The 27208-nt window shown below is 35.6% G+C and overlaps 1 protein-coding gene across 1 annotated transcript in view; it reads right to left on the bottom strand.

Annotated features, from left to right (window-relative positions):
* Window positions 1–27208, bottom strand: part of rg (A kinase anchor protein rugose) — a 1380990-nt gene that overhangs the window by 1254726 nt on the left and 99056 nt on the right. The window contains exon 6 of the mRNA XM_090393458.1: window positions 25391–25512. Coding sequence (XP_090249584.1) covers window positions 25391–25512 — 122 coding nt within the window. The remainder of the gene's footprint in view (window positions 1–25390; window positions 25513–27208) is intronic.

Genomic DNA, 27208 nt, shown 5'->3' with positions numbered 1-27208 from the left:
AAAATTGCTACTTTAATTTGACAGAAATATTCAATAGAATACACTATGCCAAACTTGAAGCATGCAATCCAATAAATTAAAAATTAGAGCACTTTGCAAATAGCAAAAGAAAAAAAAATCTACTGATGCCTTTTATTCTTAAGGGGGATAAAAGATACTGTTTTAACCCTAACGCTTTTTTAAAGATCAGTGGATAGTCAACCTTCTAAGTTACAACTTAGATAACTAACAGTTCTAAGTTAAGTATTATAAAATTGCTACTTTAATTTGATAGAAATATTCAACAGAACACACTATGCCAAACTTGAAGCATGCAATCCAATAAATTAAAAATTAGAGCACTTTGCAAATAGCAAAAGGAAAAAAAATCTACTGATGCCTTTTATTCTTAAGGGGGATAAAAGATACTGTTTTAACCGTAACTCTTTTTTAAAGATCAGTGGATAGTCAACCTTCATCCTTAGCTGTCACTTGATACCTACCTGCCCAAGACTTTAGTGATCCACACATATCAAGAAAAGAAAGTATAGAAGACAACTGTTGCCATCTTGTGGTCCCAAACAGTCTACATTACTGTCTGGAATGCTGCAAATTCTACAGTTCACTTTCTTGAATTACAGAGTTAAAATCTGACTTCTGTCAGTAATTAGAATTGAACTAAGAACTTTCTGCTGACAGTGCAGCACTGTAATATCTTCTGCTGTCGGCGCCATTGTAAATGTATGTTATATTTTCTTATATGTAATATCTCTTTATCTTTACTCTCTTCTATCTTTATTCTGTTCCTAATTCTTTATAGCTTTACTCTAATGCACTTTTTTCTCTCTTATCCTTTCTGATTTATTCCATTGCATACTATGATTATCCACCTTCCATATTTACTAGTCGAATGCCTATGAATACTGGAAATTTATGTCAGACTGCGCCACCAAAATATCATTTAATTGGCATAAGATTAAATAAAACTTCAGGTAGATTTCCCTCTCTCTCACGAGCGAAGTTTTTTTTTTTTTTATCAATGTTTACTTTAACAGTCATGTTATATTGCCTTAAATTATCTCCTGCTCATAGTCCGATTTATTTAAGAACAGTGCAGTTGTAAAATAAAAGATCAGGCAGCACTCTTTTAACAAATAATTAAAACACCTTTATTTACAAATTATACATGAATTAAATAATAGGGACTCTGCTTTCTCTATCCATTTATAAAATCTTTAGCATAAATTAGAACCTTTTTACTTTAACACTAATTAACTTCTTTAACTCACAATCTTGTTTAATCTCCTCTTACAAATTCAACTTATTAAACTTCTAGTTTACTTGCAAAGAGGTTAGCTAACTCTCTATTAAGTTATCTTTACAATTTTTATATCAACTTCCAATATGCCAATCGATTCTCTTAATGACACTTCTTACTGCTATTAACCAAATTCTTAAAAGTCTTTCTATAACATACTATAAGAGGAATTGTACAAAGTATGGAACTTACAAAGGCTCTGTATCGTACATTCAGTCAAAGGTCTTGCACAAAAGTTCTAAGGCAATTCTTTCATCTCAGATCTTGAGATTCCTCAGGAATGTTTGGCTTCAGTAATATCTTATCGGGAAAATAGCGGGCTGTGGACTACGGTACTCATTCAGCTCTGGCAAAAGGTTGTTCTCCCACGGCGAAAAGAAAAACTTCCAAGCGAAGATGCCTCGGGTTATTTGCATCACCTTTTCTCCTCTGCTTTGGCTCACCAAAAATGCCTGGACAACTGCCGTCTCCAATAGATCGAACTGCCTCCTCCAAGAAACTGAAACTGCCAACTCTCAACCAGGATCCCTCTCTCTCTGGCATCTGGAAGCCCTCTCTCTGGCCTGGAAGCTACCTCTTTGGTGGTGACTGGAACTGGGAAGCCCCTTATGCTCCACTCGGTCTCTTTTTATTTTGCGATCTTGCAACCTTCACTAAGGGTAGTAAACCCCAAAGAATTCGGCATGACTCTTTTATCTTCTTTTAAGTTTAACCCGCTCTTTGTTCTCCTCCGTGCAATCTTTTGATCATATTTTGCTGGGTGCAGAAACTTGTCTCTAAAACTAGCGGACCTCTTTGATACTTTGCTTCTCCTTTTGGGGCCGCGGAAACTTCTCTAAACCTAGCAGCACTCTTAGATACTATCTTTAAAAGTGTTAGCGCAACTCTTATATACAAAACTAATAAACAACTTTTCCTGCGCTCTTAGACATAACTATATACATATACAAAGTTCCCATGGGAAAACATTGCCTTTGTTTTTGACGTTAAAACACTTCCCACAGGGTTAACTACATTAATATTTTGCAAAATATACATAGAAACAAACAAGGTTATTTACAGTTCTCATGGGATTTGACCTATGTAAAAAAAATCGATGTAAAGCGCTTTGGAATTTTTTAAGCTACATCGAGTTTTTACAGCACTATACAAGGTAGGTTCCAAACGTTTCCGGCCTGACATACAAAATTCGCACCAATTTTAAAATGCCATGCATGACAGATGGCACCATCCATGGGGAGTTAGTTTAGTGTACCAGTTTCAACTCTCTACTTGCATCATTCAGTTGGAGGCACTTGTTTGACTAATACGTGGCAAGTTAAGAGGCTGTAATTTTAAAAATTGAGTACTGCACTGTGATAAAGTTTTTCACCAAAGAAGAGCTTTCTCCAAGTGCTATCAAACAGCAATTGGATGGTGTTTATGGGGAAGCTTCTCCTTCATATTCCACCATGAAGGAATGGGCTAAACAGTTTTGCCTAAGAGGAGAGCACATCGAAGATGATCTTTGTGATGGTCAGCCTGTGGAAGTGAAGCCTGAGGAAAATCTCTCTCTTGTTGAGGAACTGCTCAATGACAGACGGCTGAAGCTCAAAGAAAGATTGGGGCTTTTTATAACAACATTTTTTGCACTGTTTACAAGAAGCTTCACATGACGAATGTCAGTGGAAGGTGGGTGCGCCAACTTCTCTCTTCAATTCAGAAGGAGCATTGTGTGACCTGTTCCTGCAAGTTTTTAGAGCTTTACCAAGGGGAATCACAGAGAAGTGTGGAATCCAGTGTCACCAGGGATGAAACCATTCTTCTCCTTTATTATGATCCTCTTTCCAAAAGGGGAATCCATGGAGTGGCACAAACCAAGTGAAGCACTGCCGTGAAAAGCCAAGGTCACTCAGTCCACCAAGAAGATCATGGCAACAATCTTTTGGGATTGCCAGACAATTCCCTTAATTGACTTAAAGGAATGGAATATCACCATGAATGCAGAATGTTATGCTTCACTCCTGCACAAACTGTGCAACGCCATAAAGGAAAAGAGACAAGGAATGCCGAGTCATGGTGTTCACTTGCTTCATGACACTGCTCCAGTCCATATGGTTATTGCTGCAAAGGCTGCAGTGAAGGACTGTGGCTTCCAGGAGATTGAACATCAATCCTACAGCCTAGATCTAGCATCCAGTGACTACTACCTCTTCTCGAAACTGAAGGAAGACCTTTGAGGAAGAGAATTTGCAGATGACAATGAGGTGAAAGATGCAATTTTAGGCCATTTTACAGACAAAAGTGCAGATTATTTTTTCAAGGACATAGAAATGATAATTCAAAGATGTGAAAAGTGTGAAGTAAAGGGAGATTATGTTGAAAAGTGACACAGTTATTTTGTTTCAATCATCTCTAAAAGTTAGTCAGGCCAGAAACTTATGGAACCACCCAGTGGTGGGATTCAAATAATTTAACAACCAGTTCACTGCCCTAATGACGTTTTAAGTATAAAAAAACAATATACCGAAAGGTAGTTTATTATTTCACACAGTTATTACTTAAATAAGAACAATAAAAGAGGTACACAAAACTAGATTATGTTATAAGAAAGAGTTTTAAAATATTAATGAAAAAATATTAAATAATACCTGACAAAAAAACAATAAAACTGTTATTTAAGATATTTCCATATTGCTTCTTGATTGGTGTCCTCACTTGCAATTTTCTTCACTTTTATCCGAGCATCATCAGCTGTGTGATTTATCCTTAACCATCTTTTCACTGTAGGAGTAGGATCCCATTCCTTTAGAGGTAGGCCGATTAGACTAATAGTCATTGTGTTTGATATATTAGAAACAGTTAGGTGACTTCTCTGAACATATTATATTCATCTTTGAAAAATCTCTTTTCACTTCTGCTGAACTTACAGCAATTGTTCTGACAATATTTTTAGTTGTTTGAACACTTTCAGGAATTGCATAATTCTGGGAATTTTTTAAAATGTTTTCCACGAAATCTCGATAATCATTAATATCAATTTGGTAATTAAAAATGTCAATAAATAGGAGCAATTGTTCTTCAGCTGCTTTCCATGGAACTAGTACTTTTTCAATATTCCAGTAATCTGGCTCCAAAAAATTGAGAAATTGTAATTTATTCCTATCTTGAAATTGGCTACAACTTGCTTTTAAATGTTCACAATCCATTAGTCTTTTTTTCAAATTCGTTACAATGCTTTCTAAAAGTCTTTCTCGAGGAAGCCGGAGAAATCAATGATTTTCTACAAATTTTATATTTTTGAAGGTTTCTGAAGTAATTAATTCATCAACTTTTTTTTCGTATGGACCCTTTTTGTTTCCAAGCATTTGAAATGCTCTAATAGATCTTATTACGAGTTTTTCAGCCTTTATTATGTCTATATTTCTTGCTTGCAGTGCATTTGAAAGAAGAGAAATTTCGTTTAAAATATCAATCAATGCCAAATCAGTTATAAAATATATATTTTCAAGACAGGCAGCCATACCTAAGTACTTTTTATTTGAATAAAAATAGTGATGTAGCGCTGGATAAGCGCACCACACAGCCAGGGTTGACCTTAAACTACAGGCAGCCCATCTTGGTCCCAAAACTCTACCGATCTTTATAATTTCAATTCCAAGTTGTTCAGATATTTTGGAAAGTTCAATTTGGTTCTTATTGGATTGATGAAAAATAGTATATCTTATCAATAAATATTTTAAAATGATTTACTTGCTTTATTTCATTTATCAAATCATCTAAAACAAGATGGAGGCAATGGTTTAAACAGTGCCATATTATTATGTTTGGAAACTCTTTTGCAATCCTAGTGCTCACTCCAGATTTTCTCCCAAGCATAACGCTGGCACCATCGGAGCAAAATCCTATTAAATTTTTTTCTAGGTAGTTCTTAGTAAGCCCAACATTATTTATGCTTTTCATAACTGAAGAACATATTATCTCTGCATCTTGTTTTTCCAATTCAACTAGTTCAACAAAAATTGTTGGTGATGTAACTGAATCCTCAACTTTTAAGAAAAGTATAATAACTGGTTTGCAGGATATCGTTGAAGCTTCGTCAATAATCAAACATATTTTCAGATTATTTTCAATAATTTTATTAAATATTTCTTTTTTTATTTCCTTTGTAATGAAATCTACTACCTTCACAATAGTTTTACGAGAATGTAATCCTATTCCCATATCTAATCCATTTTTAATTTGCACTTCTATCTCATCTTCTATGTCTGAAAATGGTTTACATCTTTTTGCAGGCTGTAAACTGTATTAAATACTCTACAAGTAGTACTTAAATAATTTTCATTCATCGTATTTATTACTTTTGTTATTGAATCCTGCTTACATTGTTTTAAGTTCTCTTTACAAATGTTATGAACTTTTGATGAAAAATGTTCTTTCATTTTTTTCCTTAGAAGCTTGTTGTAACTCTTTATTTTTCCCTGATGCCTCAATCTGAAAACATTTCCACTCTTTTGACAGATGAACGCTTTTCTCTTTTATAAAGACTTATTTTGCACAATACTTGCAACCTAACTTTTTCTTAGAAATTACCAGTCCATCATATTTTTCTTTAAAATTGTTATATTGTTGCACTGTCCAGCATTCAGGAAGATTATGTTCAATTTTGGAGTTGTTATCATTTTTTATTTCAATAACTGATGTGCTGCTTTCTTCAAGTTGGAGTGGCTGTGCTTGTGACTTTTGTACCATCTAAGGCCAATTCTGATACAACAGATTCCGATTTTGGTTTTTTTTATTGAAAAAATCTGTCAAACTTTGTTACCTTTCCATCCTTTTAAGGCTACTGCAAAAAAATTAAAAAATGTTTTATTTTAATATATTATAGAACAGGAGCGGAGATGTGCTTATATATTTGAATATTTTTACTGGTTCTGTCCACATGTGGTCGTATCATAAACTTTTATAAACAAAGCTCTGTGCTTATACTATTGATAAACACCAGTCAGAACATACATTTCTTCATTTTATAGATACTAAACGAAACTTTCTTGCTGAATTAATAAATGGCATAGGCTATGCAGATTAAATACGATAGAATAATGTGTACAACAAACCTGTTTATCACGGGAAAGTTGTGATAAAAACTTGATAAAAAATTTATCAAGTTTTTCCACGGCTTCCGAAATGGGCAATAAGATAACCCTTGAAATCTATATTTCTATTGGTTCATTATGTCCTAGCTTCCTATTGGTTTTACCAATCAGGGAAAACCAGTGCACTCATAATATCTCATGGGAATTTTGGACGTAACACAAAGCTGAAACAAATGACAGCTCTTTACATTATATGTTTGTTTACTGAAGTAACAAACGCAAGGGAATAAAAATGTAGTATTTTATCACAGGTATAAAGAGTTTTATGAAATGAATAAATAAATATTACAAGCATAGTTCCATCTAATTTTTTTCACCTATGGACCGAATGAACATTACTACGGGCGCTTAGAATACGCTGTTGTGCAGATGAACATTAAAAAAGAGTAAGGAATGTAAATTTGTGATTTCCACATTGGGCAGCTGCCAAGGCACCCACCTTAAAGAGAACCCTGATTCTCTTACAAGTGCTATTTTAACAACCGGTTCGCTGAACTCAACAAAAATTAGGTAACGGTTCTGCCGAACCGATGCGAACCGGCTGAATCCCACCACTGGAACCACCCTTGTAGAAGCAGATGCGATTTCCACAAGGGTACACATGTACCAAATAGCAAATCAATGCTCAAAAAGTATTGTTTTGCTTCTCCATTAGAGGAATCCTCCACAGCTGGCATTGTTCAACTATTTCATAAGACTTTTTTTTTTTAAATATAAAACCCATATGCCAAAAAGGTTGCAAATTTTACAGCACATTAATTCTGTGCAGAAGGAATCTATTGAGGACTTCAGTATTTTGAAGGAATCCTTCTTTAACAGCTGAAAATTGTAGTCCTCACGGAAGAGGGATGAGAGAGGCTGTACTAAAGGACAGAGAAAAATGAAAGAAGAGAAAGAGAAATGGTTCACTAGGATTCTAACTAGATAGTAAATGAATATTGACCAGCAGCTGTTAAAAAGTAAGTGCAGGAATGATGGCGGCCAGTTCAACAGAAACAATGTCCATGATAAAAAAAAAAAAAAAAAGTTGTTATAGAAGAGACATAAGGCAGAACCTGAACATCTATGAGAATGTGATTGGGGTGAATATCACAAAAAGGGGGGGAGAGAGAGAGAGAGAGGGATCATTAATAAATCTGACTATGTGCTTCTCGATACCATCACAAAGCTGAAAGAATAGAGAATTTCAGATTTGTATAGCATCGGTGGCTGCACAGGTAGGAAGAAGCAAACGAGTATGCCTACTCTTGAGTGGAAAAGCTTAACACCACTGGGTGGCATATGTAGGATTACTGTTAGGAGTGTTCTGATATACATTAATTGAGATAGTTTTTAATTTAGTTTATATTTAGGAATTTAGTAACATTTCAGAGTATTGTGCAATAACTGAAGGACACTGTCCATATTGTTCATTACAAATAGTGTCTGTAGTTGCTGCTATAAGTTGTACTTTTTTTTTTTTAATATTTAGCTTTTGTGATAATTCTGTGATTATGGTGTATTGCATGGGCAAGGCTTCAAGGTCTACAAGTGACAACACTGATTTTTATATCAATCTTCAATGGGGCAGGATAACCTAATCACTTTTAATGCTACCAAAATACAGTCTTAGCTTCTTCATTGCAATACCTTCAAAATTATGAGGGTGTGCTGAAAAGTTGTAATAATCACCATGAAGGAATTGAGGTAGAACCATGTAAATTACACATTACTCTACATATTCCCAATAAAAAATGTTATACAACTGTTACAACGCTGCTGCACTGTTTGCAATCCTCTTAGATAAAAAAAAGTCTTTCCCTTCTTGACAAATCAGTCCTCAGCTACAGATATGACTTCATCATCTATGGTAAATTTTATTCCTTTTAAGTGTTTCTTTAAATTTGGAAATAACAAATAGTCATATGAAGTCAGGTCTGGCAAAAACAGTGGGTGAAGCAGACATTGAAAGCTTAAGTTGTGTATTGTCTGTTGGGTTTTATGAGCAGTGTGTGTGTGTGTGTGTGTGTAGCACTGTCTTACAAAAGCAACACCTCTGCTCAGTTTCCCATGGCATTTTTCCTTCAGCACCTCCTTCAATTCCTTTAAAGTTGTTGAATAAATTGCTACTGGTTGAAGTTTCACCTTTTTTGAGGTACTTTGTAAGGATTACACCATCCATATCCCAACAGACAATGGCAAGAACCTTCCCTGCTGACTTCTGGGTTTGGAACTTCTTTGGCCGTGGAGAACCTTTGTGTCTCCACTTCACTGACTGGAGTTTCCATCTCCAGGTCATAATGATAAGGCCATTTTACGCATTATACAGTACGCATTCAAACATTTGGTAACCCACTTCACTGAGAGCTTCTGCATGTCCAAATGTTGTGGATAATGACCCTAAATCATTCCCTGAATATCCCCACAGTCTATGCAATGTTTTTGGCTGGTATTTGTTTTCATCAAGGGTTATGGCATGGATTGCATCAATGTTTTCGGTGTAATCGCTGTAGAATGTCTTCCTGACCTAGGAGCATCTGTTGTGTCAGGTTTTAAATGCCCAGTTTTAAACTTGGCCACACATATGGCAACTGTTGGATATGCTTGGGAACAGTGCACCAAAGTTTCTCAAAAAGTTTGTTGAATCTCTGTTGTGGACTTTTCTTGTAGCACAAAAAACTTGATGACAAGAGGAGGAATTATTTGAGGCTTTAGAGAAAGCAACTGACACAATGAAAAAAGGAAAAGTTGGTCCTTATTGGGTATCTAAATAGCAGAGTAGAAAATAATTGTCACACATACAGAACATTTTTGGCAAATCTGGAAAAAAGAACAAAGCTAATACCTATTGGATTTCAGCTCAGGGCATGTACTGGCTATTACTAACACCATGTTCCAACATAATTGTTGGATATAATAAATTTAGTTTAATACTTTTTCAATAATTGTTGGATGTGCATAAATTCAAATGGAGAGAAGAGGCAAGGATTGTCCGCACGGTTAGCCTAGTGGCTATGCACTTCGCAACCATATGCCTGGGGAAGGAGTGTCCTAGGCTCGATTCCTGTTGACGACATGAGGAGCTTAAGGATCTTCCTCAACCATAGCCAAGTTAGCTGGTCTTGGGCGTGGACAGCAAGGATTTTTCCCCCAGTTCATCTGGGGTTTTTCATCCTGTAAACAGGCAAACTGGCTCCGTGAACACATGCTGCTACAGTCAAAAATACATTTCCCCCTCAGCGGCAGGCTGGCTTGGGTTTGTACTAACAAATGTTGTATCTACGTAACACGCGGACCCTGCAATGGAAGCAGGAAAGACGTGCAGAGGAAGAAGAGGCAAGGATTAAGAAAAGTCTCATGGACTATGTTATTACTGATAGTGATGTTTTCTCACTGGTGCAGGACACTAGAGTGTACAGAGAATTTGAAATTGAAAGTGATCACCATTAAATCTTGAGCAGGATAAAACTAAATTTCATACTAAAAAGAGCATGTAAGTTTTAAAGCAAATAAAAGTTGAACAGCTCTCAGATGCAAACTGTAATAAAATAAACAAACATTACTCAAGAAAAAATGAAAGTGTTTAAAAACAGGAACCAAACCTTGGAGATTCAGTGGCAAGCCCTGAAGAAAACACTGATTGATTCAGCCAGAGAGGCATGTGGTGAGGTTGTCTGCAAGGATAAAAAAAAATCAGAACTCCATGGTGGACACAGGAAGATAAAGAGGCAGTGAAGGAAAAGAAGAGAGCATATCGAAAGTTCCTGGCAAATAAGACAGCTTGTACTCCTAGAGAATACAGAGACAAATGTAAGAAAGCTAAACACTGTGAAACTAGCTAAACACAAGTCATGGGAAGACTTCGGTAAGAACATAGAAATTAAATATCAGAAAGATGGCAAAATAATCTGGAGGATGTTGAAAAAGCTCAGAAATGGAGGAAATAGTGCTATAAAAGGAATTACAGATGATAAAGGTGACATGAAAATTGAAGAAAAAGATATCCTTGATGTATGGAGTAATTACTTTGAAAAATTGCTAAATGAAACAAGCAGTGACAGTAAAAAACTAAACAGGCAAGCAATCAAGAATACATATCCATACTTGAAGTACAAAAAGCCATCAAAAGCCTGAAATGTGGAAAGACAGCTGGAACAGATGATATTCAACTAGAAATGCTCAAGTATAGAGGTATAAAAGTCTTACAGTCGTTGCATTTCAGAAGGCCTCGACAGAGGGACGAATTCCAGATGATTAGAGTAGAGCTCTCATAGTATCCATATATAAAAAGGAAATAAAACTGAATGTGAGAATTACAGAAGTACTTTCCTGCTGGTAAGATTTATGCAAGTATACTAGAGAAACAGTTGATAACAATTGTGGAGGAAACTTGGTGAAGAACAAGCTGGATTCGGGCCAAATAGAGTCTGTCAGGATCAGATTTTCAATTTATGACAAATAGTAGAGAAATCAAGGGCATGGGAATATAACAAAGATCTGTATATAAGTTTTGGAGACCTGCAAAAGGCATATGACAGGGGTGTTCAACCCGTCAATCACGGAGTGATTTTTGGTCGATCTCTTGTGTATTCTTCCTTACTTACAAATTTAATTAAAACTGAAAACATAATATTTTATTTATCATTATTTTGTATTATTTTTAATTCGCTTTAAGTGTATTGCTACTGTTCATTTATTTTTCGTTAAAATTGTCAAATCAGTAATTTTATTATAAGTCCGGTTAATGAATTAATTTGGATCAGTGGAAATCAAACAGCGAGGCGAGTGAATATGATTATAAGCAAATATTCCAAAGCACATTGCATAGATTTTTTACTTAGGTTAAGTCCCATGTGAATAATGTAAAAAAATAAACTTTATTTGTCTCAGTATAGTTTGTATTAGTTGTTTTTGTAAATAACTCTTTTGAAGCTAACTGTATATACTGCTTTAATAAGAATATGTTAGAGTGTTAAAAACAAAGGAAATGGTTTTGTCGCCGAAGCTGTACATGGCGGCATTAGTTATAGCATTGTTATTATAACTTGTAGGTATGAGAAAGGCTTGCAGGCTCTAAGTATAAACATCTCCGAAGTCAGTCAGAAAGAGTTCAAACAACTTTCAAATGGCCGGCAACTTACAATCAAAAGAAAGCGGAGGAGAACAAAAGGCATGCCGAACTTGAAACTTAAGATGAAAGACTCATACCGATTCTTTGGGGGTTGCCAAACTTCATGCGAGGTCTCAGAGGAGGCCTAACAAAAAGGGACTGAAGCAAGCAGAAGAGGTCCCGGTTCCAGAATTGCTGTCAGAGAGGAGGACGCCCGGTCCAGAGTCGCCATCAGAGAGACTGCCCGGATCCACATTGCTTGAGAGAGGAGTTTCCCACTTCCAGAAAGGAGCTTCTCGGTTCGAGACGTCGCTAGAGAGAGAGACTATGTCTAGGCTGCAGACAAGGTTTCAAATTGCCGAAAGGAAGAGTTCCAATTGCCGAAGAAAAGTTTCCAGGCCAGGTTAATGTAAGACATTCACCAGTGTGTTGCGTTTTCATTACAATTTCATGAATCAAACGACTTCACTGATATTGCTCAGTTAATGGTATTTATTCGCATGGTATTTCAAGATTATTCAAGTAAAGAACTTTTGAAAATTATACCATTATTGGGAAGGACTAGGGGAGAGGGCATTTTTTTGGCATTTGATGAATTTGTGAAACAACACAAACTTTCGCCTTTTAAACTTGTGTCTATTACTACTGATAATGCTCCTGCAATGATAGGTAATAAATCAGGCTTCATTTCATTATGTAAAAACGATGACAAATATTCAGATTTTTAACGTACCACTGTATTTATTTACCAACAAGTATTGTGTAGTAAAAGATTATACAAAAGATGTTTTTGGATATTACATTTAAAATTGTAAATTCTGTTCGAGGAAAGGCGCTGCAACGGCGGTTATTTAAATTACAGGTAGATAATGATAGGGAACTTCTGTTGTACAATAATGTTCGCTGGCTCAGCAGAAGTCAATTTTTAGAAAGATTTCTTGTATTAATTAATAATATAAAAAATTTTCTTGATGAAAATTGAGGTATTTATCCACAATTGAGTGATAAAAGATGGTTGTTAAACTTATCATTTTTAGCAGATTTCTGTACGAAATTAAGCAATTTAAATTTAGAGTTACAAGGTAGAGATAAAAAATTTAATTGACATTTTAAGTTCGATAAAAACTTTCCAACAATACTTACTTTTATTAGAGAAAAATATAAATGACTGCGAATTTAGATATCTCCCATATTTATTAAAATTTTTTGAAAAAAATCAAGAAATGGTTCACTATGATTTAAAAGAATTTATTCATGAAACAGAATTAATTGAGGAAGAAATAAATTCAAGATTTAAAGATTTTAATAAAACTGAAATGATTGTATCTTTTTATCAATAATCCATTTCAAGAAAACTTGAACATCACAGAAATTTCAAATAAAATTAGTGGGCAGTTTGATATAAACCAAGCTGAAGTAGAACTTGAGATAATAAACATTCAGAATAGTTTACATTTAAAATCAATAAACAATGAAGTCATTTGAAAGTATGCACATCAAAAATTCCCAATATTAACTGATATTGTGCGAAAAATTCTGTCATGTTTCGGATTGACATACTTGTCAGAATCCGCTTTTTCATATATGACCATCATAAAAAATCAATGAAGAAACCAAATTACAAATGATCATTTGGATGATTGTCTGCAATTGGTCATTTCTTCATATCAATTTGACTATGAAAATATTGCGAGGTCCAAACAATGCCAAATTTCACATTAACGTTTTTTTTTTTTTTTTTTTTTAATCAAGCAGCATTTCCTGTAACTTGTGAGTTTGTAATCAATCTGTTGTTTTTTCTAACTTTGGTTTTCCAAAATAGAGAAATAAATATTTTATTCCAATATCCTATAACTTGTGAGTTTGTAATCAATCTGTTGTTTTTTCTAACTTTGGTTTTCCAAAATAGAGAAATAAATATTTTATTCCAATATATGGCAGCAGGAGTAGATGATATTCGACCAGAAATGCTGAAGTATGGTGGCATAAAAGTCTTACAGTGGCTGCACTGCATAGTTCAGAAAGCCTGGACAGAGGGACGAATTCCCGATGATTGGAGTAGAGCTCTAATAGTGCCCATATATAAAAACGGAAATAAAACTGAATGTGAGAATTATAGAGTTCTTTCCCTACTGAGTGTTCCTGGCAAGATCTATGAAAGTATACTTGAGAAACGGTTGAGAAGAATTGTGGAAGAAAAGCTTGGTGAAGAACAAGCTGGATTCAGACTAAATAGAGGCTGTCAGGATCAGATCTTCACCTTTACGACAAATAGTTGAGAAAGCATGGGAATATAACAAAGATCTGTATTTAAGTTTTGTTGATCTGGAAAAGGCATATGACAAGGTGCCAAGAGATAAGCTATTCAATACACTACAGTTATATGGTGTCAATGGGGGCATTATATCAAGCAATACTTAGTCTGTATTTGAGTTGTAAGTCAGCAGTTACAATTGAAGGATGTACAGGAAGATGGTTTAATGTTAAATCTGGTGTGAGACAAGGATGTACATTATCCCTTCTGTTATTCATTATCTATATGGATCACATTATGAAGGAAAGTGGTATTAAACATGATATCAGAATTAGAGCTGATAATGTCAGGTCTTTGCTTTATGCGGGCGATGTTATACTTCTGAATAAATCCGCTACAAGTTTTGCAAGATTCCTTGACTAAATTGGATAACTGTTGTAATAGATATGGTATGAAGATCAGCATTAAAAAGACAAAGACAATGAAAATAGGTAGAATTGTTGAAAATGTCAACTGTGTTGTGAACGGGGAACCTGTGAAACAAGTAAAACATTTTAGCTACTTAGGCACGATTTTTAGTGAAAATGGTAAATTAAATATGGAAATAGACAACAGAATCAACAAAGCTGGTATGGTAGGAAGTCAATTGAATAAATTCATATGGAATAAGAGAGAAATTAGTCGGAACACTAAATTAGCTGTATACAAGACAGTGTTCAAACCAGTTTTAACTTATGGATCTGAGAGCTGGGTCAGAAGTAAAACACTTGACCAAAGACTAGAGACCACAGATATGAGAGTCCTGAGAAATATTAGAGGCGTGAACAGATAGCATTAATGGCAATATCATATTAAAAACGAGGATATTAGGAAAGAACTTGACATTGTCAGCATCCAGGAATGCATTAGCAGAGCTAATCTCAGGTGGTATGGTCACTTAAACAGAATGGGCGAGGAAAGATTAGCAAAACAAGTGTTCTCTGCCAGGCTGGCAGGAAAACGACCCAGAGGAAGACCAAGATATAGGTGACGGTACAATGTGCCTTAGACGATAGAAATATAAGATCTGATAATGATAATATTGGAGTCTTGACAAGTAATAGACTGATTTGGAGGAAAATTGTTGATAGGAAGTTAGTAATTATATAAATTTTTCATGTAGTACTATCATATCCTGTACACCCTTTGAGAGTACATGTCCAGGAATTTGATGATGATGATTCCAATATTTTTTTTTTTTTTTGTTGTATTAAAATAATTAAAAGTGATAAATAAATTTTTAAATACACAAATAAAGTTTTTAGTTGTGTATTTTTTTTTAGTTGTTTATTTGTGCGTAATCAGATGTCAGGTTGGGGGAACGTGATCTATATAAGAGAGTAGATCGTCGAATAACTTATTACAGAAAAGTAGCTAGCGTAGTAAAAAAGGTTGAACACCAGTGGCATATGACAAGGTATCAAGAGAAAACCACAGAGACCACAGATATGAGAGCCTTGAGAAAGATTAGAGGTTTGAACAGATGGCAGCAATAGCAATATCATATTAAAAATGAAGATATTAGGAAAGAACTTGACATTGTTAGCATCCAGGAATGTGTTAGCAGATCTAATCTGAGGTGGTATGGTAGAGGAAAGATCAGCAAAACAAGTGTTTTCTGCCAGGTTGGCAGGAAAAAGACCCAGAGGAAGACCAAGATATAGGTGGATTGATACAATAAAAAAGTGCCTCAGAAGACAGAAATATAAGATCTGATAATGTTGGAGTCTTGAGAGATAACACATTGATTTGGAGGAAAATTGTAGATAGCAAGTTAGTAATGATGTAAGTTCTTCATGTAGTACTATCATAATATCCTGTACACCCCTTGAGGGTACATATCAGGAATTTACATATCTAAGAGTTGGTTGAGTGTAAAATATGCTCTTGAATGAAAGAGAATGCCAAGTTTCTTGAATGCTTAGGAGGCTACTGATGTGATGTGTTTATGCCAGGAAAGACCAGAGGTAACCGTAATGGTTAGTCCAAGCAAAGAGATCTCATCTTGTCTGGTGATATGTGTATGACTGAGGGTAAAGGTGGGTGGGGGGGGGGGGGGTTGGAATCTATTTTGCATGAGAAAAAGCAAGATTGCATTTTGGTGGGCATTGAACATAACAAGGTTGTCCTCATCCCACTGGAGAGTAGTATGTAGATCAATGTATAAGGCACTAGTTTAGATTATCTTGTAGCCTGGAATGTCAGATTACTGCATGATTTGTCAAATGAGTAGGATGAGCGGAGAGAAAGTACTATCGTCTGCAAAGCTGTGGATCAGATTAGTGGTTATTGTGAGTAGGTCATTTATGTACAGGAGAAAGACAAGAGGTGATAGGACAGAGCCTTGAGACACTCCAGCATTGGTGGTGAAACTCAAAGAGAGAGATTAGATGTCATCTACCATGACTCGCAAAGAACAATCGACAGAACGCCTACTATCCAATTACAGAGAAGTGGCAGGAAGACCAAATGATGACAATTTGTTTAATAGGTCTCGATGCCACACGCAGTCGAAAGTTTTGGAAATGTAAAGGGTGACGGCCCAAGATTCTTCAAACCTTTCCATAGTATGTGCCCAGTGGCGGGTGATGTAAGCTACAAGGTCAGCTGTGGGTCTTGAATGGCAGAATCCATACTGCTAGTCGCTGATTAATTCGTGGACCTCTAAGTAGTGGAGGAGTTGGCTATTGATGACTTTTTCCATTACTTTGGAGAGGAGAAAGGTGATGGCAATTGGTTGGTAGTTTGACAGGAGACTTCTATCAGCCTTTTTTTGGAACAGGATGGATATGAGATTGCTTCCATACAATGGGATAAGTACCAGATATGTATAATTATAGAGACGATGCAGGAGTGGTGTTAACTCTGGAGTGCAATGTTTGAGAACAACTGGGGAGATGCCATCAGGACCAGGAGACTTTTTCAGTATCCAAGTTATTTAGTAGTTTTGTGCTTACTTTTTGTCAAAAAATTATAGGAAACATGGCGCTTGGATTCCAGTATGGTAGGAGGCAATTTCCCTTGGTCATCTATGCAGGAATTTGAGGAAGAGTAATGCCAGGAAGTAGGTCAGCTTTATCTTTGAGTGAAGTAAGAGTGATGCCATCAGGATGAGACAGAGGTGGAAGAGCAAGAGTTGCATCCAATGGCCTTAGCAAGCAAATGGAAGGCTCGGCTTTCATTTAGAAAGGAGGTAAGTTTTCTGCTGCTGGTGGCATTTATGAAATCAAATTTGGATCAACTAATGACTATATGCTCCCTCTATCACTATCCAAACTCCATGAACCACTCTGATCCCTTCAACTATCTCTAAAGCTCAACTTTCAGCAGTTGAAGTACCTCAATAGTGAGGTCATCCTTTTGGGAATACAAGACATCTGGTCATGATGTTTTCCCACCAACTGTGTTAAAAAACGTGTGCCCCTGAACTAACACCTGCCCTGTATCACTTCTTCAATCCATCCTATTCAACTAGCATCTACCTTACAACATGGAAAAAACAGGTCCACATCCAGCCCATTCCAAAGAAAGGTGATAAAAGTCAACCAACGAAATACTGTCCAAATGCTCACACTTCTGTTCTCTCTAAAATTATGGAGAAATTCAACAAACAACTATTGAACCACCTAGAGACATACCAATTAAACAGTGACCAGCAGTATGGATTCTGCCACTCATGATTTACAGTTGATCTTCTTGCTTTCACTACCCACCTCTGGACTCAGGCAGAGGTAGGTAGTGAAATTTGGAGAAACTCAAGTGGTTGCCCTCGACATTTCAAAGGCATTTGATCGGTTTTGTATCAGGGGACCTACTTATCAAACTGCCATCCTCACTCTGCAAATGGATTGCCAACTTTCTGACTGGTCGCTTACTAGGTGCATGGTTTACTCTCCTCAGATTTCCTCACCAATGCAGGATTCCCCCAGGGTTCTGTTCTTTCACCCGCTCTCTTCCTCTTGTATATAAATAACTTGCTCTCTCACACACTTCCAATCCTATCCATAGCTTTACTGTCATCAGCAAAGTATACTGCATTCCCCCTTCCCATTCGTCAAGCATTGTAGTGCTCAAGTATGAGAATCCTCAAGATCTACCATGACCAGTGACCTGATCACAGATCTCCTAGCTACATTCCAGTGGGGCAATAATGACAACCTTGTAAACTTCAATGACATGTCACCAAAAGTCAGTTCTTTCTGATCTCTCACAAGAAATAGCTCATATCCCCGCCCCCCCCCAAAAAAAACACACCTTACCTTCACTAATACTAAGATATCCAATTATAATCATATTTCTCTTCTCAGACTGACCTGCACCTCCGATCTTTCCTGGCACAACCACATTTCAACTATAGCTTCTGCAGCTGCCAAAATACTTGGTGTACACTTTTGCACAAGACACTACTTCACATCTTCACAGCTGCTAACTCTATACAAAGCCCAAATCTGCCCAGCCATGGAATATTGCTCCCATATTTGGGTTAGTACACCAAAATCCTCTCTAAGATCACTGTTTGATCTAGAAGAGGGCAGTCTGGCTATTTAATAATCCGTCTCTCACATACTCACTTCAATTCCTCTATCTCGCAGACATTCGGTTTCTGCCTTGTGCCTCTTTTACAGGTACTTATTAACCAATACCCTTTTATAGTCCATCTTGAAACTCACTGAACCAACTTCATTACCTCCTATTTTATTCCATCTACTTCTGTCCTTTGGAAAAGTTCCCCCCCCCCCCTCAATACTTTGTCTTTTCCCAAAGATTACAGCTCTCAGCTGTGAAAGCAAAATGTGAACAGATTTCTTCTTTTTTCTATTCATCCCACGCACACATGGCATTAAAATGTGTATAGGTCTTGTGACCTTTTGTGTGTGGATCAGATAATATCTGATCCCTCACCTGATGCTCCAGTTCATCCCACAGTTGTTCAATAAGGTTGAGTTTAGGGCTCTGTGGAGACCAATAAAGTGTGGTGACATTGAAGTCCAAAAACCATGCAGTTACAGCAACAGCCTTACGCAATGGTGAAGTATCTTGCTGAAAGAGATAATGGTCAGTTCCATAGAAATGCCAGAAAGTAGGAAGCATTGCATTGTTCAGAATGTTCAGATACCTTTCAGAGTTCAATGTTTGTGGCACCACGAAAAATGGCCGAAGGACAAACAGGACTATAACATCACACCCACATGTCCAAATCATATAGTTCGAGTTACACATTCATCATCATCAAATTCCTGCCATGTACCCTCAAGGGGTGTACAGGATATGACAGTACTACATGAAAAACTTACATCATTACTAACTTCCTATGTACAATTTTACTCCAAATCAGTCTGTTACTTGTCAAGACTCCAACATTATCAGAGCTTATATTTCAATCATCTAAGGCACTTTGTACCGTATCAACCCACCTATATCTTGGTCTTCCTCTGGGTCGTTTTCCTGCCAACCTGGCAGAGAACACTTGATTTGCTAATCTTTCCTCTCCCATTCTATTTAAGTGACCATACCACCTGAGATTAGCTCTGCTAACACATTCCTGGATGCTGACAATGTCACGTTCTTTCCTAATATCCTCATTTTTAATATGATATTGCCATTGATGCCATCTGTTCACGCCTCTAATCTTTCTCAGGACTCTCATATCTGCAGTATCTAGTCTTTGGTCAAGTGTTTTACTTCTGACCCAGCTCTCAGATCCACAAGTTAAAACTGGTTTGAACACTGCCTTGTATACAGCTAATTTAGTGTTCCGACTAATTTCTCTCTTATTCCATATGAATTTATTCAATTGACTTCCCACCATACCAGCTTTGCTGATTCTGTTGTCTATTTCTATATTTAATTTACCATCTTCAGTAAAAATCGTGCCTAAATAACTGAAACGTTTTACTTGTTCCACAGGTTCTCCATTCACAAGACAGTTGACATTTTCAATGATTCTGCCTATTTTCATTGTCTTTGTCTTTTTATTGCTGACCTTCATACCATATCTATTACAACAGCTATTCAATTTAGTCAGAGAATCTTGCAGACTTGTAGCGGATTTATTTAGAAGTATAACATCATCAGCATAAAGCAAAGAGCTGACATTAACATCTCCAATTTTAATATCAGGTTTAATACCACTTTCCTTCATAATGTGATCCATATAGATAATGAATAACAGAGGGGATAATGTACATCCTTGTCTCACACCAGATTTAACATTAAACCATCTTCCTGTACTTCCTTCAATTCTAACTGCTGACTTACAACTCAAATAAAGACTAAGTATTGCTTGATATAATGCCTCATCGACACCATATAACTGCAGCGTATTGAATAGCTTCTCTCTTGGCACCTCGTCATATGCCTTTTCCAAATTGACAAAACTTAAATACAGATCTTTGTTATATTCCCATGCTTTCTCGACTATTTGTCGTAAAGTGAATATCTGATCCTGACAGCCTCTATTTGGCCTGAATCCAGCTTCTACTTCACCAAGCTTTTCTTCCACAATTCTTCTCAACCGTTTCTCAAGTATACTTGCATAGATCTTGCCAGGAACACTCAGTAGGGAAATACCTCTGTAATTCTCACATTCAGTTTTATTTCCCTTTTTATATATGGGTACTATCAGAGTTCTACTCCAATTATCGGGAATTCGTCCCTCAGTCCAGGCTTTCTGTACTATGCAGTGCAGCCACTGTAAGACTTTTATACCACCATACTTCAGCATTTCTGGTCGAATATCATCTACTCCTGCTGCCTTTCCACATTTCAAGCCTTTGATGGCTTTTTCTACTTCAAGTATGGATATGTATTCCTGACTGCATGCCTGGTCAGTGTTTTTTATCACTGTGCTGTCATCACTGCTTGTTTCATTTAGCAGTTTTTCAAAGTAATTACTCCATACTTCAAGGTTATCTTTTTCTCCTGTTTTCATGTCACCTTTATCATCTCTAATTCCTTTTACAGCACTCTTTCCTCCATTCCTAAGCTTCTTCAACAACCTTCAGAATATTTTGCCACCTTCTTGATATTTATTTTCTATATTCTTGCCAAAGTCCTCCCATGACTTTTGTTTAGCTAGTTTTACACACTGTTTAGCTTTCTTACATTTATCTCTGTATTCCATAAGAGTAAAAGTTGACTTATTTGCCAGGAACTTTTGATATGCTTTCTTCTTTTCCTTCACTGCCTCTTTAACTTCCTGTGTCCACCAGGGAGTTCTGATTTTTTTATCCTTGCACACAATCTCACAACATGCCTCTCTGGCAGAATCCATCAATGTTTTCTTCACAGTTTGCCACTGAATCTCCAAGGTTTGATTCCTGTTCTCAAACTCTTTCATTTTATTTGCAATAATCTTTCTGTATTTTAGTCTACAGTTCACATCTGAGAGCTGCTCAACTTTTATTCGCTTTAAAACTTTCTTACATGTTATTCTTTTCAATATGAAATTCAATTTTATCCTGCTCAAGACTAAATACTGATCACTTCCAATTTCATATCCTCTGTACACTCTGGTGTCCTGCACCAGGGAGAAAACATCACTATCAACAATAACATAGTCAATGAGACTTTTCTTATTCCTAGCCTCTTCTCTCCATGTGAATTTGTGCACATTTTTATGTTGGAACATGGTGTTAGTAATAACCAGTCCATGTCCTGAGCAGAAATCCAACAGATATTTGCCATTATTATTAGCTTTGCTCTTTTCTCCAAATTTTCCCAAAATACTTTTATATGTCTCACAATCATTTCCTAATCTGCTATTTAGATCCCCAACAAGGACCAACTTTTCCATTTTCATTGTGTCAGTTGCTTTTTCTAAAGCATCAAAAAATTCCTCCACTTCTACCTTAGTAGAACCTTCTGTGGGACCATAGGCACAAATAAGTCTCATTGTCCAGTTACCCATTCTCATATTTGCCCACATTACTCTACTTGAGACTGACTGCCATTCAAGAAGATCAGCCTCCTATTTTGTGTTGAATACTATGGCTACTCCTTCTTTTCCTTGATTGTCATTGCCTGAACATAACATTTTGTATTTATTGCTCAGAAAGATCTCACCAGTTTTGGTCTTTTTTGTTTCAGTCACTCCTATTATGTCGATCGGGTACTTATCTAATTCCTCGGCTAGCTCCATTTCTCTGCATTTCAGGCTTCTTACGTTGATAGTACCGATCTTTAACTCTGGTGATGTTGAGTTGGGGTATGTTTTCAGATTTGTTCCAGTAGCTGACTTTTCGCTGTTTGCCCGGGTTCCCTGGCGAAAACAACGGGGGCCTTATTTAACCGTGCGAAAACCCAGCCGGCATGAAATTTTGTCATGTTGTACCATCATTTTTTTTTATTTTATTACACATTCTGGTAAGCAAATATTTACTTATATTTGCTTACCACAGAGTCAGTGACAAATCCTGAAGAAAACATAGACTGATTCAGCTAGAGAGGCATGGTGAGGTTGTCTGCAAGGATAGAAAAATCAAAATCCCATGGGGGACACAGGAAGTTAAAGAGGCGATGAAGGAAAAGAAGAAAGCATATCAAAAGTTCCTGGCAAATAAGTCAGCTTGTGCTGTTAGAGAATACAGAGGCAAATGTAAGAAAGCTAAACGCTGTGTAAAATTAGCTAAACAAAAATCATGGGAAGACTTCGATAAGAACATAGAAAATAAATATCAAGAAGGTGGCAAGATATTCTTGAGGTTGTTGAAGCAGCTCAGAAATGGAGGAAAGAATGCTGTAAAAAGAATTAGAGATGATAAAGGTGACACGAAAACTAGAGAAAAATATATCCTTGATGTATAGAGTAATTACTTCAAAAAATTGCTAAATGAAACAAGCAGTGATGTCAGTACAGTAGTAAAAAACACTCAACAGACATGCAATCAGGAATATATATCAATACTTGAAGTAGAAAAAGCTATCAAAAGCCTGAAATGTGGAAAGGCAGCAGAAGTAAATGATATTCAACCAGAAATGTTGAAGTATGGAGGTATAAAAGTTTTGCAGTGGCACCACTGCATAGTTGAGAAAGTCTGGACACAGGAATGAATTCCAGATGATTGGAGTAGAGCTTTCATAGTACCTATATATAAAAAGGGAAATAAAACTAAATGTGAGAATTACAGATTTATTTCCCTACTGAATGGTCCTGGTAAGATTTATTCAAGTATACTTGAGAAACAGCTGAGAAGGATTGTGGAAGGGAAGCTTGGTGAAGAATAAGCTGGTTTCAGGCCAAATAGAGGCTGTCAGGATCAAATTTTCACGTTACGACAAATAGTTGAGAAATCGTGGGAATATAACAAAGATCTATATTTAAGTTTTGTAGATCTGGAAAAGGCATATGACAGAGTGCCGAGAGAAGCAGTTCAAAGTGCTAGAGTTGTATGGTGTTGATGGAGCATTATATCAAGCAATACTTGGTCTTTATTTGAGTTGTAAGTCAGCAGTTAGAACTGAGAGAAGTACAGGAAGATTGTTTAATGTTAAATCTGGTGTCAGACAAAGATGTACATTATCCCCTGTGTTATTTATTATCTATATGGATCACATTATGAAGGGAAATGGTATTAAACCTGATATCAAAATTGGAGATGCTATTCTGAGCTCTTTACTCTATGTAGATGATGTTATACTTTTAAATAAATCCAGTACAAGTCTGCAAGATTCCCTGGTTAAATTGAAAAACTCTTGTAATAGATTTGGTATGAAGGTCAGCAATAACAAGAGAAAGACAATGAAAATATCAACTGCATAGTGATTGGAGAACCTATAGAACAAGTAAAACATTTCAGCTACTTAGGCACGATTTTTAGTGAAGCACCATCTTCACTAAAAATCGTTTTTAGTGAAGAATATGGAAATATACAACAGAATCAATAAAGCTGGTATTGTAGGAAGTCAACTGAATAAATTTGTATGGAATAAGAGAGAAATTAGTCAAAACACTAAATTAGCTGTATACAAGATAGTGTTCAAACCAATTTTAACTTATGGATCTGAGAGCTGGGTTAGAAATAAAACACTTGACCAAACACTCGATACTGCAGATGTGAGACTAATGAGAAAGATTAGAGAGGTGAATAGATGGCATCGGTGGCAATATCGTATTAAAAACGAGGATATTAGGAAAGAACTTAATATCGTTGGCATCCAGGAATGTGTTAGCAGGGCAAATCTCAGGTGGTATGGTCACTTAAACAGAATAGGAGAGGAAAGATTAGCAAAACAAGTGTTCTTTGCCAGGTTGGCAAGAAAAAGACCCAGAGGAAGACCAAGATATAGGTGGATTGATACAGTAAAAAGTTCCTTAGAAGACAGAAATATAAGATCTGAGAATGTTGGAGTCTTGACAGTTAACAGATTAATTTGGAGGAAAATTGTAGATGGGAAGTTAGTAATGGTGTAAGTTTTTCATGCAGTATTATCATATCCTGTACACCCCCTTGAGGGTACATATCAGGAATTTGATGATGATGATAATTTTGTGATCTGCCATTGACTTGATGGCTTTTGTTGGTTGTAAAATTCCAATCTAGTTTTATGCACTCATCTTTTCTCCACATCTCTGATACATTCATTTTGATGCATTTGTCCAGAACATCCTGTCTGTCCAATGTAGCAAAGACCACAGTTGCAATACATTTTAGCAACTCTTGATCTCTTCATGGGTTGATGTGGTTGTTTTGACAATCTCAACATTGTGGATATTTTTGTAGAGTTCCTTATGTTCTATTGATATATGGTAAAGAAACTTTACCTTTAGACCTCTAAACCTATGAAGAGAGAGAGAGAGAGAAGAGTTTATAAGTGTAATAAAAACCAACACCTGATGTTAGATCAACTCTGGCCAGCATACATAAAAGATTAATGAATTGATGATTTCCACTTGGAGACAAAATATGTTATATGTTATAATTTTTTTACATGAGGAAAAAATAATGATTATAATAATGATTCAGTAATAAATTAATGATTAGATATTAATAAAACAATTTAATTACTAAAAATTAAATTTGTATTTAATAATTATGAATAATACAAGCCATGGGAATATAAACTCCAAAAATAAATAAATAAATAAAATGTATTGTATCTGAATGAATCGAATATCGAGTTTCAATGAAATCCATCAAGTCAGACTTTTGGAATAGCTAATGTACAGATAGAGGGAAGGACAAAACAAATCTAATACGTGCAGGTATTCTTGTGGCTGCATCACTACAAAATTATTTGCATTGATGTTTTATTACTTTCTTTCACCTTCTGCTAGATGTATTACCTCAGCCAAAATGCTGTGTATCTTCAAATGTATGAATTAATAACCATTTCAACTTGAGATGCAGACAAACCAACATAAAAATCTATCTATCTGGTGCTATGTGTAGCTAATAATGGTAAATATGTGGTGCTAATAAAATAATTATTTAATTTAATGCAATAGAGTCATCAATACAATATTATGCTTAATTTAATAATTCAAAAATAATATTGGTGAATCACTCATTAAAATCATGTTCTTTGCAGTACGCAGTATAAACTCTTAGTAAAAATGTTATCATAAAATTACTTACCAAAAAAGATAAGGCTTTTCCCTTTCAATATTAACACTGTTTATAGGATCTAACCTGAACCACGTACTGAATGTCCAACCATTTTGATAAGGACAGCGTGCTAATGGTGGAAGAGCTACTGCCTAAATTTATGAAAATAATAATAATATATATGTTACCATTTACCAATCACTGATACTAGTATTTCTAGTATGAATAAGCCTTTGAAAACTGTACATTGTATTTAAAATTTTTAAATGACTTTTCTCTCATTTAAATTCATTTTGGTTTTGTTATAATTATCATTACATTATACTTATCATAACTCTCAATAAATTACTTCTTAAAACACTTTTGCTGTTGTCAGTTTTAAATTAGATAGTAAAGAGTGGTAAACTGCTTAACTTTAGCAAACTACATAAACTAATATAAACATAACAAAATAACTGCTGATGTTGTTTATAACTACTAAAAAAAAATGTGAGAAATGTATAATCATATAAATGAAAATTTCACAGTGGTGAACTTACAGAACAAGTAAAGCATATCAGCTATTTAGTGTACATATTTTTAGTAAAAAAATAGCAACTTGAATATTATTATTATTATTATTATTATTTGAAACCTTCAAGGAGTCCAAAACTCATCAAGAGAGGGCACCTACTCTACAACTCTCCATCTCCACCACTCAACTTCATCCGTCAATTGCATCATCTACACCACCACTAGTACTTTCACAGATAATCACAAACATCCATGCCCACGGCGGGATTCGAACCCACAGCCTTTTTGGCTGGAGAACAGATATGCTAACCACTTGGTCAACCAGGCTGGCATATGAAGACATATGTAATAGAATAAGCAAGGTTGGATAAATTTATATGGAATAAGAAAAAAAATTAACCAAAATATCAAACAACCAATAAATAATAATGTTCAATATGTTGATTATAACAATGTTCAATTTTAACTTACAATTCTAAGAGTTGGTTAAAAACAAAAATATCCATTACAGTTTGATAGCTCCATAACAAAAAATTTTCACCTTTGAAACTTTCAAGTTTCTAAAGTGACAGAGTTTATATGAATACAACCTTCAGCTTGAGAGTTATCTTGATAATAAACTATTAGAAGGCGACAAACACTACGCAAGATCCCACATATTCACCTTTTATTAGTGCTTTTGATTAAGGATTAGCTTTCAGTCACTTTTGAAACTAAGTTTAACAGGCAAATATTGCTTTACCACCGGGATATAAAACAATAATGGATATTTATTATCCTTCCTTTTAATTAGAGGATATGCTACTTGCCTAGGCTAAACCCTCTGCATATATGTGCAAAGCAAGTAACTTTATGCAATGGCAAGTCACTAGTAAATTGCTCATTAAAATGTATTTTGGTCATTACATAAAGCTGTACTTGTTATTGTCAAATTTTAACAATAATTAAGACTGCTTGATAATTCTTCCACAGTTTTTAATGTTAAGTTTATTAACTTTTATTAAAACTGTCCATTCTTCTGGAGCTGTTTAATGCAGATAAACACACACACACACACACACACACACACAGAGATAAACATGCTTGCCAAAACCAACACTTCAAATGTGCTAATCTGTCAAAGCAATGCCTTCATTATCCAAAAAATATGGAGAGTAGAGAAGAGTTCTGCAGCTTATTTGACTGCTCTGCTTGCTCTTACAGTAATTAAATTTAATAACACATATTTTATACTACCATTCTTATTCTTAGGATTGATGCTTCTGCCTCATAAGTAAAGTGACAGACCCCAATTCTCATTACCAGTAAAAATCTCTGAAAAACTGAAAAGAAATG

The sequence above is a fragment of the Typopeltis vanoorti genome, chromosome 5 (genome assembly GCF_054136105.1).
Source record: "Typopeltis vanoorti isolate ZY-2024b chromosome 5, IOZ_Tvanoo_1.0, whole genome shotgun sequence".
In the NCBI taxonomy this organism is placed as follows: Eukaryota; Metazoa; Arthropoda; class Arachnida; order Uropygi; family Thelyphonidae; genus Typopeltis; species Typopeltis vanoorti.
This window is presented reverse-complemented; position numbering and strand designations above follow the sequence as displayed.